This window comes from Cydia splendana, chromosome 3, assembly GCF_910591565.1.
Source record: "Cydia splendana chromosome 3, ilCydSple1.2, whole genome shotgun sequence".
Taxonomy (NCBI): Eukaryota; Metazoa; Arthropoda; class Insecta; order Lepidoptera; family Tortricidae; genus Cydia; species Cydia splendana.
The window spans coordinates 10,891,195-10,904,266 of NC_085962.1; the positions used below are offsets into that span (position 1 = coordinate 10,891,195).

General features: G+C 42.7%; 1 protein-coding gene across 1 annotated transcript in view; it reads left to right on the top strand.

Moving 5' to 3' along the window:
• LOC134789373 (phospholipid-transporting ATPase VD) overlaps nt 1-13,072 on the top strand; it is a 91,704-nt gene that overhangs the window by 61,609 nt on the left and 17,023 nt on the right. The window contains exons 5-8 of the mRNA XM_063760004.1: nt 8,447-8,591; nt 10,789-10,995; nt 12,119-12,341; nt 12,618-12,862. Of these exons, the coding sequence (XP_063616074.1) occupies nt 8,447-8,591; nt 10,789-10,995; nt 12,119-12,341; nt 12,618-12,862 (820 nt within the window). The remainder of the gene's footprint in view (nt 1-8,446; nt 8,592-10,788; nt 10,996-12,118; nt 12,342-12,617; nt 12,863-13,072) is intronic.

Sequence of the window (13,072 nt, forward strand, 5' to 3'; positions counted from 1 at the left end):
TATTCTTGCACAAATCCTAAACGTTTCGTTTTTTTAATAAAAATTACTAAAAATGTGATATTTGACGTTTTTTAAGTACCAAATCTTGACATCCGCATCCGCATCCGCGGATGCCAAAAAATCTGCATCCGCAACATCCCTGATGAGCAGTATGTAACGCGCATAGTTTTCATAGTTTTTAGGGTTCCGTAACCGAAGGGTAAAAACGGGACCCTATTACTAAGACTCCTCTGTTCGTCTGTCTGTCACCAGGCTGTATTTCATGAACCGTGATAGCTAGACAGTTGAAATTTTCACAGGTGATGTATTTCTGTTGCCGCTATAACAACAAATACTAAAAACAATAAAATAAATATATAAATCACCTAAAAATGTACTGACATAAAAATAGCCACCAATGCATACTACGCCTATGCTCACTCTTGGTTACAATATGGAATCATACTGTGGGGAAATAGTCCAAGCGTGAACAATCTTTTCTTATTACAAAAACACTGTGTTAGGATCCTTGTAAATATTCATCAACTGGAAAGCTGCAAACCTCACTTCATAAAGTTAAGAATCCTGACCTTAATCTCCATGTACATATTGGAGTGTGTCTATTCGTAAAGAATAATGGAAACCTCTTTCCTCAATACTCGCGAGCGGCCCACCTACGACCAAAGACTAGACTAGCCACACAAAACTCTACTTTACAGATGATCCATAAAGGCCCTTTTGGCATGGCCATAAAAATATATAATAAAATCCCAAACGAAATCAAAGAAATAAATAATTATAGTAACTTTAAAAATGCATTAAAACTTACCTAGTAAAAAAAGCGTACTAAACTTTAAATGATTTTTTTAACGAAAATATGGATGAATAACCGGCACAGAGAAGAGATAAGTTTGGAAAAAAGGTTACAAGAGAGACCATTGTAAATCATACATTAGCCCTTAGGAATTGGCTTAAGCCTATGATGCATGTTATCTCATAAGTTAGTGTTAAGTATATTGCTATACCCTTACAGGGTTCATGTGGAACTGTACTAGTAGTTTTTAAGAACTGTATACCAGTGGCGGCGCATCTAGATTATTCGTAGGCAAGCCGTAGCTGAGTTGCCCTTCCTTTTCTTCATATGTTTAAAGAAAATAGCCCAAGAGCCTGAATTTCAGACAAGCCGATGGGAATCGAGCTCTATGGACGCTCCGCCACTGCTGTATACTAATATGAGTGCAATAAACAATTCTGATTCTGATTCTGATTCTGAATATTAAGTGGGGCTCCAATACAACAAACGTGATTTTATTGCCGTTTTTGCGTAATGGTACGGAACTCTTCGTGCGCGACTCTTGGCCGGTTTTCCGCCCATTTTTAATTAAATTGCTAACGTTCCAAAAATTCAACGGTTTCCTAGCTCTAGTTTACATTCTTTACTAGTCGGGGGGGCTACCGCGAAAACCGACATTCGCAAATAGAGGGGACCTTTCTCTTTTACTCCATGTTTACTCCAATGAAGGCGTAATTAGAGTGACAGAGAAATATGCCCGCAATTTGCGATCTTCGATTTTCGCGGTTATAGCCCTGATCGGATCCTCAAGATCACCGGCTGTACATATGTTGCGAGTGTGAACAAGAAATGGAGCGCTAGTAGATTACGATGTGGATGCGGCTCGCGTGAATGAATTCAGAATTGAAATTCAGATTGGAGCACGCAAGCCATGGGCTGCGTAAGAAAAGTAACCGTTACCTTTCCTATTCGTGGAATACATTTTTGTTTATCTTACAAAAAACACAGTAATATATTCCCTATATATACGGTTATAAGAACACTAGCGTTCTGATATAACCAGTCAAGTAATTGTAAGTATTTCGTGAACAACTCATAAAATAATCCAATTCCCTAAAAAAAAAAACAATGTTGACTTACTAAATAAATAGAGTTAAACTAAGATAAATCTGCAACGTTTTAATAGCACACGCAGTGTAAGTGTTATTTAAACTTACGTCATAATATCATAGAAGTTTGACGTTTAAAACTTTAAAATAACATTTGCACTGCGTGTGCTTGCAAAATAATTTAAAAAATCTTCCATATATTTACACCAATAAATGGAAACAGGACTTGTTTATAGTTTTTGTTCTATTATTTGTACGTATAAGAGCTATTTACATGCATAGGTACCATGTATCATGCTTTGTACTAGATAGGTAGGTCCAAAATTCAAGCTAAGAATCCTTAGGTAAGTACTTTAAACAGAGATTATACATCAATCCATATAAAATTAATATTGCACCTATGCACTTGGGCACTAACATAATGAATATAACTATTAAACTGTTAAATGCTTGTCATAGATCGCAGCGAGGGCGCAAGGTGTCCAAAAAGCTGGCAACATTGCCCCGCTGGGTGGCCATGCTCAGGGCCAGGTAAGCTGGCCCTTTATAAAAATGAAAACACTATAATTTACATCACCAAAATGCTTTGTTTTTTTTAATTCTCAGTCCGATCTAAATTGTTCATAAAGGCAAATTGCAATGTAGACTAATCATGATAAAATATTACTGCACTATTTCGCTAAAGAACGTATTATTGGTACAATTAAGGCCATTGAGGGCCATAAGTAAGTATTTCTCGCTGGCTTATTATTGCATTCAATTATTATTGTTCTGCAGTTCTGCACGCAAAATGAAATTAGGTAACGTTCAACGACTAATAAGAAAAACATCGACACGTAACGTGTTTTGCTACTCTACGAGGAAAGTTATTAAGAATATGTCCTAGGTAGACGTTGGGCCTCATTCCCAATATCTCCTGAGGGCACCTCGAAGAGAAAACAAGTTATCATGTTTTCTCTTGTGTTTTTCAACCCTTAGCCATATTTTACGAGGTGAATATTTATATAGGTCATACCTATTGAGCACTTTTACTACATGATCAAACCAGGAAAATTAATGGCTATATCGTGCATTTTGGCCAAGGTAACAATCGCTTGCGCTAGGATAGCGAAACGCTTCTCTATCACTCTTCCATATTCATGCGACAGTGACAGTTGCGTTTCGTTCGTTACGGAGCGTAAACGATTGGCATGTTGGCTACGCACCCCGGTGTCGACGTTTTCGACAATCGTAGAGCACTATCAATACGGTTGTTGATTTCCAGAAAGTCTGTAAAGTTTGTACAGACTTTCTGGAAATCAACAACCAATCCACAGCTTTAAGTTTTTTTTTCACACTTAAGTAATACCATTTGTACCTACCTACGTCTTTGCCTTACCCGACTGCCGAGAGAGGACTATCACTAGGTATCACTAGGTACTATGTTTTTAAAAGAAGTGTCACTACTCACTACATAGTAATTTTTCGTCTAGATATTCACAACTCTGGGGAGGGGCACGAATAACATCTTTGTGTCCCAGCTTATCTCGCCTGCACGTGGTCCTCCTGCTGTTTAACGGAAGAGATAGCAACAGAGAAGGAAAACTTGAAACAAACCCGGCTCGGTGCCAGCTGTTATGCACCTGCAGCCAACCCGACTCCGCGCGTATTGACTTGTCTTTCCCGCGGATCTAGTCGGTGAGGTCGAGAGAGAGCCACAGGTCTTGGGCAACCCTGTGTCTCTTTGTTTGTGTCCCAGGCGATGCAGTGTCTGTGGAGAGGAAACTTCACCCACGATGGTTTGCCGCGTGGAAAACAACACGGGGAGTGGCAGTGACCAGTAATAAGTCCAAACAGATAGGCGTAAGTTAGGACGCCAGGGGTGTCTCCTGACAGTGGGAGGGTCCATCGTATTGATCAGTTACCGCCCGCTTAAGCCGGGCAGCCCCCGGTCAGTTAGGTACTGATCCGCCTCGGTGCCGGTTTGCTCCTTTTGGGTGTAGGGAGCACTAGCCTTCAACTAGACGATCGGCGTCGTAACGTACTTCACCTGCAGAACAGTCAAAAAGAAATAATACAACCCGCTTATCCATGCGCATTGCGACATGGAATGTCCGTACTATGAGGACAGGCCTCACGGACACCGTGGGAGGCTCAAGTAACAGCAACGCATGCGACCTGCGTAAGACGGCTGTAATCAGCATGGAATTAGATAGGCTTAACATAGCAATCTTCTTCTTCCTCGTTCCCTCAATGCTGAGGATCGCGACCACATGCAACATGTCCCCACTGATTGCGGTCATAAGCCAAGTGAACTGCACGGTGCAGGCTGCCGCCACTCGCCTTCTTCATGGCGTCAGACCATCTCTTACGAGCCCCACCCCGAGCGCGTTTACCATTCATTCGCCCCAAGATGATACACTTCTCCATATCATGCATTGATGATCTCATAATGTGTCCGAAAAATCTAAGGGTTCGTTCATGGCATGTTTCGGAGAGCCGTGTGGTAATACTGAGTTCTTCCAAAATAGAGATGTTAGTTCTTCTAGCTGTCCAAGGTATACGCAGCAGTCTTCGCCAACACCACATTTCAAAAGCGTCAATCTTAGCCACATCACAGCTTTTCAGGCTCCAAGTTTCGGCACCGTACATAAATATCGAGAAGACAAGAGCTCGAACCAATCGCACCTTAGTCGTACGTCGAATACCTCTGTTCCTCCAGATCTTGTCAAGGTTAGCCATAGCACTCTTAGCCATACCAGCTCTACGGCGTATTTCGTCAGTGCTGCCACCGTCGCAGGTTATTAACGACCCAAGATACACAAACTCGCTGACTTTTTCGTACTGGCGGAGTACGTCGGTAACTGGAAGTATATTTGCCCTATCCACTAACATAGCAATAGTAGCCCTACAAGAAACCAGGCTACCTGATGAAGGCTCACTGCGCGAGGCGCAATACACGTTCTTCTGGAGAGGTAAGGGGGCTAATGCTGTTCGTGAGCACGGTGTTGGCTTCGCCGTTCGTAACGATTTGCTTAAAGCAATCGAAAAGGCTCGTGGCGTCTCCGAGCGCATAATGGTGTTGCGAGTTAACACAACCAGCGGCTACATTAAAGTCATCTCCGCGTACGCTCCAACACTACCTGATGGTAGTGTTGGATCGTAAAATTGGTCCTTGGCCTCGTCCGTTGATACGGACGAGGCCAAGGACCAATTTTACGATCAGCTCCATGAAACAGTGCGCGGTGTAAAATCCTCCGATCGCCTATATATACTAGGCGATTTTAATGCCAGAATCGGTCAAGACAGTGATGCGTGGCTGAACTGTATTGGTGAACATGGTATCGGCAAACAAAACGAAAATGGCCAGCGTCTGCTAGAGTTTTGTTCTAGAAACCTACCAATACATATTTTAAGGGCAAATTATCTCGCAAGGTTTCATGGAAACACCCTCGCTCGGGTCATTGGCATCAGCTGGATGTGATCCTCTCCAGAAAGAAAGACCTACGCGAAACACTCCACACCAGAACCTTTCACAGTGCAGAATGTGACACCGATCACTCCTTAGTGGTAGCGCGCGTTGCCTTCACTCAGACGAAAATCCATTCGTCCAGACCTCCTGGTAAAAAGAAAGTAAATATTCTGAATACCAGGAATGACGAGATGGTCAGTGAATTTGGGGAGTTGGTAAGAAGCGCGCAATCAACCTGGAGTGATAATGTACTTGTACAACTAGACGACATGTGGAGGAGCGTCAGAACGATGCTGACAGACACTGCCTGCTCAGTTTTCGGTTACCAGGAAACTAAGACCCAGGATTGGTTCGCTGAAAACTCAAGAGCATTTAAAACCTCTTCTTGACTCCAAGCGTGAAGCTGCACTGAAACACCGCATGAAGCCCATACCGGAAACACGGGAAAACCTAAAGAACGCCAAGTCGACATTGCACTGCCATGCACGACACTTCGCGAATGTGTACTGGACGAATGTGTGCACGAATATCCAAAAGTGCGTCGACGCCGGTAACTTCAGCGGTGTTTACTCGAGTATCAAGCAGGTTCTAGGTCCTGTGCCTAAGAAGACAGCCCCTCTTAAAGAAGTGGATGGTACTGTCATAACCGATAGCTGCCGTCAACTCGGACGATGGGTGGAACACTACACCGAACTCTATTCGAATCCGATTGCTATTGACTCAGAGGCCTGAGTACACACGCCAAAACTAACATTTGGGTTCGAACTAGATGCACCACCCTCTATAGAGGAATTTCATAGGGCTGTAAAGCAGCTGAAACGCGGAAAGAGTCCAGGCAGTGATGGCACTCAAGCTGACATCATAAAGCTCGAGTGTATAGGTCCAATTCTGCATAGTCTGTTGTGGAAATGCTGAGAGGAAGGAAAATTCCCACAGGATATGCGCGATGCTAACATCGTCACGTTGTACAAGGGGAAGGGAGACCGCGGTGATTGCAACAATTACCGGGGCATTTCCCTCCTTAGTATTGTAGGCAAGTTATTCGGTAGGGTAGTACTATCAAGACTACAACAACTTGCCAATCGCGTATATCACGAAAGTCAGTGTGGATTCCGTGTCCAGCGTTCCACAACGGACATGATCTTTACACTTCGGCAAATCCAAGAAAAGTGTAGAGAGCAGAAAACACCTCTGGTGGTCGCATTCGTTGACCTGAATAAGGCCTTGGACACAGTTAGCCGAGAAGGGCTTTATTCCGTACTGGAACATATAGGATGCCCACGAAAACTCTTTTGAGTTTTGTGAAGTCCTTTCATGAGGGTATGCAAGGAGCTTTAGTGTTTGACGGTACCGTGTCTGACCCGTTCTTTATGCGTAGAGGAGTTTGGCAAGGCTGCGTACTGGCGCCTACCCTGTTTGGTATCTTCTTTTCGTTACTGCTGAAAACTGCTTTCGGTGACGACCAACAGGGTATCCATCTGCGAGGGCTGATGGAAAACTTTACAACGTTTCCCTTCTCAAATCTAAGCGAAAACGAGACGATTTATTCGTTGATAGCTTGCTCTTTGCTGATGACGCAGCCTTCATCGCGACATCGCAGTTTGAGCTTCAAACTATTATGGACATGTTTTCTCGTGCCTGTACTCTGTTCTCTATGACTATCAATCCCCGGAAAACTGTTTTACTGGCTCAAGGGTGTGCGGAAATACCGACAATCCTGTTGGATGGCGCACCGCTGGAGTCAGTCGACAAGTTTTGTTATCTCGGGTCGACTGTGACTAGCAATCTCTCACCGGATGCAGAAATCGACGTTCGAATCGGAAAAGCCGCAACGATGTTTAGGAAGTTGAGTGCAAGAGTATGGCAAAATAAACATCTAACCAGGAAAACCAAGATGGTTGTCTATAAAACGTGCATGCTGAGCATACTCTTGTACGGGGCTGAGACCTGGACATCGTATGCCAAACACGAACGTCGTCTCAACGCTTTCCACATGCGCTGCATCCGGAACATATTGGGCATATCTTGGAAGGATAGGGTCCTTGAGATTGCTCAGCTGCCCAGCCTCTTTGCGCTGCTAAAGCAGAGACGCTTACGCTGGCTGGGGCATGTGCATCGAATGCAACCTTCTCGTTTGCCGCGGCGTGTTTTGCTTGGCGCCATAGCTGACGCCAAAAGAAGTGTCGGTCGGCCGATGCTACGGCATAAGGACTGCGCCATGCGAGACATGCACTCCTTCAACATCCCGGTTCATAAATGGGAGGAGCTTGCCGAGGACAGAGTTAAGTGGCGCAAACTGGTGTTCGACGGTCGCAAAATCCACGATGACGCTTGGTTTAAGACACTCGCAAGTAAGCGAGCCAAGCGTCATCAGCCCGACATCTGTTCGCCACGTACACACTTCACCTGCCTATTTTGCGGTCGTGGTTGCTGCTCCCGTATTGGCTTATACAGCCATGAAAAACGTTGTCGCCCTGCCTGACACTGTTTGTATAGTCTGAAAGGCCTATGATGATGATTCACAACTCTATGCTTCGCTTATTGTAACGTGCTCGCACAGGTATTTCTTGAATGATATACATAACTATGATAACTACAACACTTTATAGAAAACAAACCACTTTGATCTAAGTCGTTTTAGTGGGCATCATGTTTGCGAATTCACATTAATTATTTATACAGAACTTAAAGCTTTTCAAGTTTCCACTTGGTTTACTTTATTTCGTGGGTCAAACAATGTGTTTTGTAGTTAAATAAATGGTGCTTATGTTTTATTTTGTAGCCAAAATTTTTTTTAAATATCTATATTAGAAACATAAAATGGGCCCATGACTGCCATGTCCTTAGCTATAAGAGCACAACAGGAGCCGAAACGAAATACATATAATTATATGCTTTATTATTTAATCAGGCCCCGTATATATTTTGTTGTGCACATACAGATGTGCAGTTATTTATGAAAGGGGACCTTCATTTCGACGGTGTTTAAGTACATTGCTCGGCGTCGTATCTTAGGTATGTTTTGTATTGTCAACAATTATTTAGGTCCCTTTTTTTGAGATGTATAATTGAAATTATTTAAGGTATTTGACAATTTGCACGAATTTGCTACAGGTACGCGCGGTTGACAGAGTCGCGGTCTACCACGCCGTCGCCGCCACCGTCCACAACGTCACCGCTGCGCTTCAAGCTGGCGCGCCTGCCCTTCGTGCGCGGCGAGGACAGCGCCAGCGAGCCCAGCACTAGTGCCGACCAACAGGTTCACTAATCTTCAAGCTTTTTGTGTTGTGTTAAATTTTTGTTATGCGCTAGAATGGAGTAACAATGATTACTAGTTATTTTAACGTTAACATTAAATATCTCTTGAATAGGGATCAGATTACAACGCTCGCGGGTCAACCACGGCATTGTTTAGTAACGTAGGACCGACCGGTAGTCACTCGAAAAATTTACGCGTTCTCTTAACGCCGGTTCAGATAATTCTGAATGCCGCGTTAGCTGATATAATTAATGATAAATAAATACATTAGAACCTTTCAAAATGTTTATTTTCATTCAACTGTCGGTACCAAGTCTAGGGTTGCCAACTTTTTAGGAGTGAAATATAGTATTTTGCAAAATTACATATAAAATATATAGTACACTGAAAGAAAATATAGTACAGTTAAGGAGATGGTTAAAAATACAATAATTAATACAAAAATGAATGAAAAGTAATATGCCCAATCTCGCGTGTGTCAGTAGGCGTGTGTAAAATCATGGGTTGGACTAAAGCAAAGAAGTTGCAGCACTCATTAGAGTGATGTTATTATGACACCTATTTTTCATGATGTTATCGTAGAGAATACGTTAAAATAAGCATCTTTTACTTAAAAACTTTTCTCTAAAATCAAAAATGGCCGAAATATTTAACCCGGAAGTTGAGAAAAATCTAGGACATTAAAAATTACGATGGATGTTGTGTCATCATAACACCTATTTTTTATTGTGTTATTCTAGAGCAGGGGTCTCCAAACACTTTCGCGCAAGCCACCGTCGGTTTTTGCGCCGGGGGAGGGTGTCTGGTTGCTGCTGTTAGGGACAGTTCCACACTCAATGAATGCTGAACCCCTGGAGCCTGGCTCCCGCGGGAGGACAGTGGGCACTCGCTTTGGGTGTCGGCGGGCCGGATTAGAACGCGTTGCGGGCCGGGGTTTGGAGACCCCTGTTCTAGAGAATACCCTAAAATAAGCAAGTTTTGTCATTGTTTTGTAGGAAAAACTTTTCTCTAAAGTCAAAAATGGCCGAGTTGTTGAACTTTATATTTTAATATTTGAAGCCAGTGGCAGCGAGCGAGCAAGACCTTCCTGGGCAGAGCCGACTTGGATATGGGTAGGGTAGGTCGAAGCTTTGCTCCCCGCCTTAGTCTTTGAGGTATTTTTTTTTTCAACAACCCAAAAAACGTGATTACACAGTAACTTTCAGGTCAATATCCCAACTTTCGAGTCAAGAGAAAACATGCTTATTTTAGCGTATTCTCTACGATCGATAACACATAAAAAAAAATAGGTGTTGTAATGACACATCATCCATCGAAATTTTCCAAGTCCTAGATTTTTCCCAACTTTCTGGTCAAATATCTTGACCCGAAAGTTGGGAAAAATCTTGATCTTGGCTATTTTCGATTTTAGACAAAAGTTTTTCCTACAAAACATGCTTATTTTAGCGTTTTGATTGAAAATTTTCTACGATTCCTATATATTTTGCACTTTTAGTCAAAAAAAACTTTTCTTGTCTTTTTTTGCACCCCCTTTGCTTTAGGCCGACCCATTGTTCCTATTATAATCCTTATTACTTTTATCATTATCAGATTATCATTTTGGTCATCCATTTCTTAAGTAGTTTGGAATAATATTTCAATTCATTTCGTCGATGCAAAGTTACAAACTTATGAAACTTCACGTCACGAGTCACGAGATTGTGAGAGTTATTGTTATTTCATATTTATGAAAAAAAAAAGCACAGCGTAAGGACCCATCGAAATATAGTATTTTTGCGTACTATATTGTTTCCTAAAAATATATAGTACGCAAGGCCGAAATATAGTACAATATATATTATATAGTACGGTTGGCAACCCAAGTACCAACACAAAAAAATATATATTTTTTTTCCTGGTAGTTGCTAGGTGTGTTAAGTTTTTCCCCTATAAAGTATTAATTTATTCTTATTAAAATTTAATATAGTTCATTCTTATTACAACTGAAAAACTGAAACAGTTTTAGGAATTTTTGTGATTATTCAATCAATATGTCATCTGGGTCACTGCTATAGATGAAGCGTAAGTTATTCGATCTACTCAGACATCACAGCTAATTTTCTACATTTCGGAGAGTTTATATTAATAACTTGCCCTGAAGAGTTGCAGCAGCATGAACCGAGGAAATAAATTGTACTGTTCACGTTTCTTGTGTAAGACGGTGCGTTTCGAGGCGGAGAGTCCCGACGAGCTGGCGCTGGCGGAGGCGGCGCTGGCCTACGGGTACGAACTGCGCTCGCGCGCGCCCAACGAGGTGGAGGTCGGCGTGCGCGGCGAGCTGGCGCGCCTGCGCGTGCTGCGCGTGCAGCAGTTCGACGCCGCGCGCAAGTGCATGAGCGTGGCGCTGCGCGACCCGCAGGGGCAGGTGAGTGGGCAGTACCGACACCGGGCGTAATACTCCTCAAATTTGAGAGAGACTTGAGGGTTTCAACTTAAAATTTTGATGAAGCGAACTCGTATACCTACTGCATGTCCGACGTAAATGGTATACTACAGTGAAACCTGGTTAATTGGCACCTGGATAAATGGAAAACCTCAATAATTGCAACCAAAAGTCCGGCCCCGGTCCCTTGAGACCAAAAGGCCTCTATAATTGAAAGTTTGGAACCTCTATAATTGCCATTTAGAAATTTAGTGCTTTTCGTAATTTTGCCTCTATAATTGACCACATCGCAACTAAGACCTCTATAATTGACACTGTGCTAAAAAAATCCGTTATGTTTGCTTTTCTTTTTACCTCTATTATTGAAACGAGTCTTACTTATTAAATCTGTAATTGAAATAATGTAGTTGTATGCAGCAGAAACAATATTTTAATAGCAATGATCATTTTATTTATATCTTCATCCAGAATTCAATTTATTTATTGGGTATCTATCACAGCCTGTAGTAGGTGAAATAGTTTTGATTTAATCAAAAACAAAGTATGCTTTTTACATTCTAATTAAACTTTCTTCTACAATTCAAGGGAATTTTTAAACCCAAATGATTAATAAGAAAATAAAGTGGTAATGAATGTAGTGTAAAAGTACAAGTATAGACAGAAGCAATATATAGACCAGAAACCCAGAATTTAAGCGTGTAAATCTACTTTTAATGGTTATTTGCACCTCCATAAAATAAATTTGTCAAAACGCAACCTCTATTAATGAAAACCTCTATAATTGACACAACGATTTTTTGAACCTCGTTAATTGACACGACCTGCTTAAATGGAAAACCTGGTTAATTGACAAAAAATGGCCGGTCCCTTGAGATTGCAATTATCCAGGTTCCACTGTATATATTATATAAGAAAGTTTGTTGCAAATCTTGACTTTCAAGAAAAGGCTCAAAATTAATAACTAAAAGGTTTGTTTTTCTACAGACACTTCTTGCGCATGTCGAGCTATTTCTGACACTAAAATGTGGTTTCTCCTATTATAATCAATCGCCTAATTTTATGTTAAAGTGTGAGTATACAAAGGAAATGTACCCAATGTGTACAGGTGGTGTTGTACGTGAAGGGCGCGGACAGCACGGTGCTGAGCGCGCTGACGCCGGCGCGGGCGGGCTCGGCGGAGGCGGCCGCGCTGGAGCGCACGCGCGCGCTGCTCACCGAGTACTCGCGCGCGGGGCTGCGCACGCTGGTGATGGCCAAGCGCGTCATGAACTCCGCGCAGTGGGAGGAGTGGCTCGCCTCGCACCAGCGCGCCTCCGAGATGGGAGAGGGTACGTTTGTCTTGTAACGTTTTTCCAATGAAAGTTTTAAAAAAAGTAAAAAAACCTTCGAAATTTTAATCGGTCTATTAGAATTTTAGGATAATACATTATTTAGCCTTCGCTTCTTCCAGTTGGTCCATGTAGAAACCCCATTGTACTCTTATAGGAATTGAAATACAAAACATGCTCAACAACAAATTGAAAAATATTATGTTTCATATTTCCGAGCCTACTACAAAACATAACAGACAAGTTTTATATATTGAGATTTCCACTCGTTGTCAGGTCGCGAGAAGCGCATTCGCGAATCGCTCGCTCGCCTCGAAAGCGCTTTAACGCTGATCGGAGCCACGGGCGTCGAAGACCGTCTCCAGGAAGATGTGCCCCGCACCGTGCGGGCCTTGTTGGACGCCGGGATCATCGTGTGGGTGCTGACGGGGGACAAGCCTGAGACCGCCATCAACATTGCCTACTCGGCGGCGCTGTTCTCACAGAGAGACAGGCTGCTCCATCTTATGTCGAGAGACAAGGTCAGCTAATATAACAGGTCATAGGAAAACTTCCGGCAATGTGTGTGCTCAACTCGCAATGTGTGTGCTCCTCAGCCTGCGTAAACCAGAGACGGCCATCAACATCTGGTACTCGGACCCTGTATGTTGAGAGCAGGGCCGTCTTAAACTATGCTGGCGCCCTTGAGCTCATAAGAATTTGGGGCCCTTTTGGAAAGTAAAGAAAGCGAA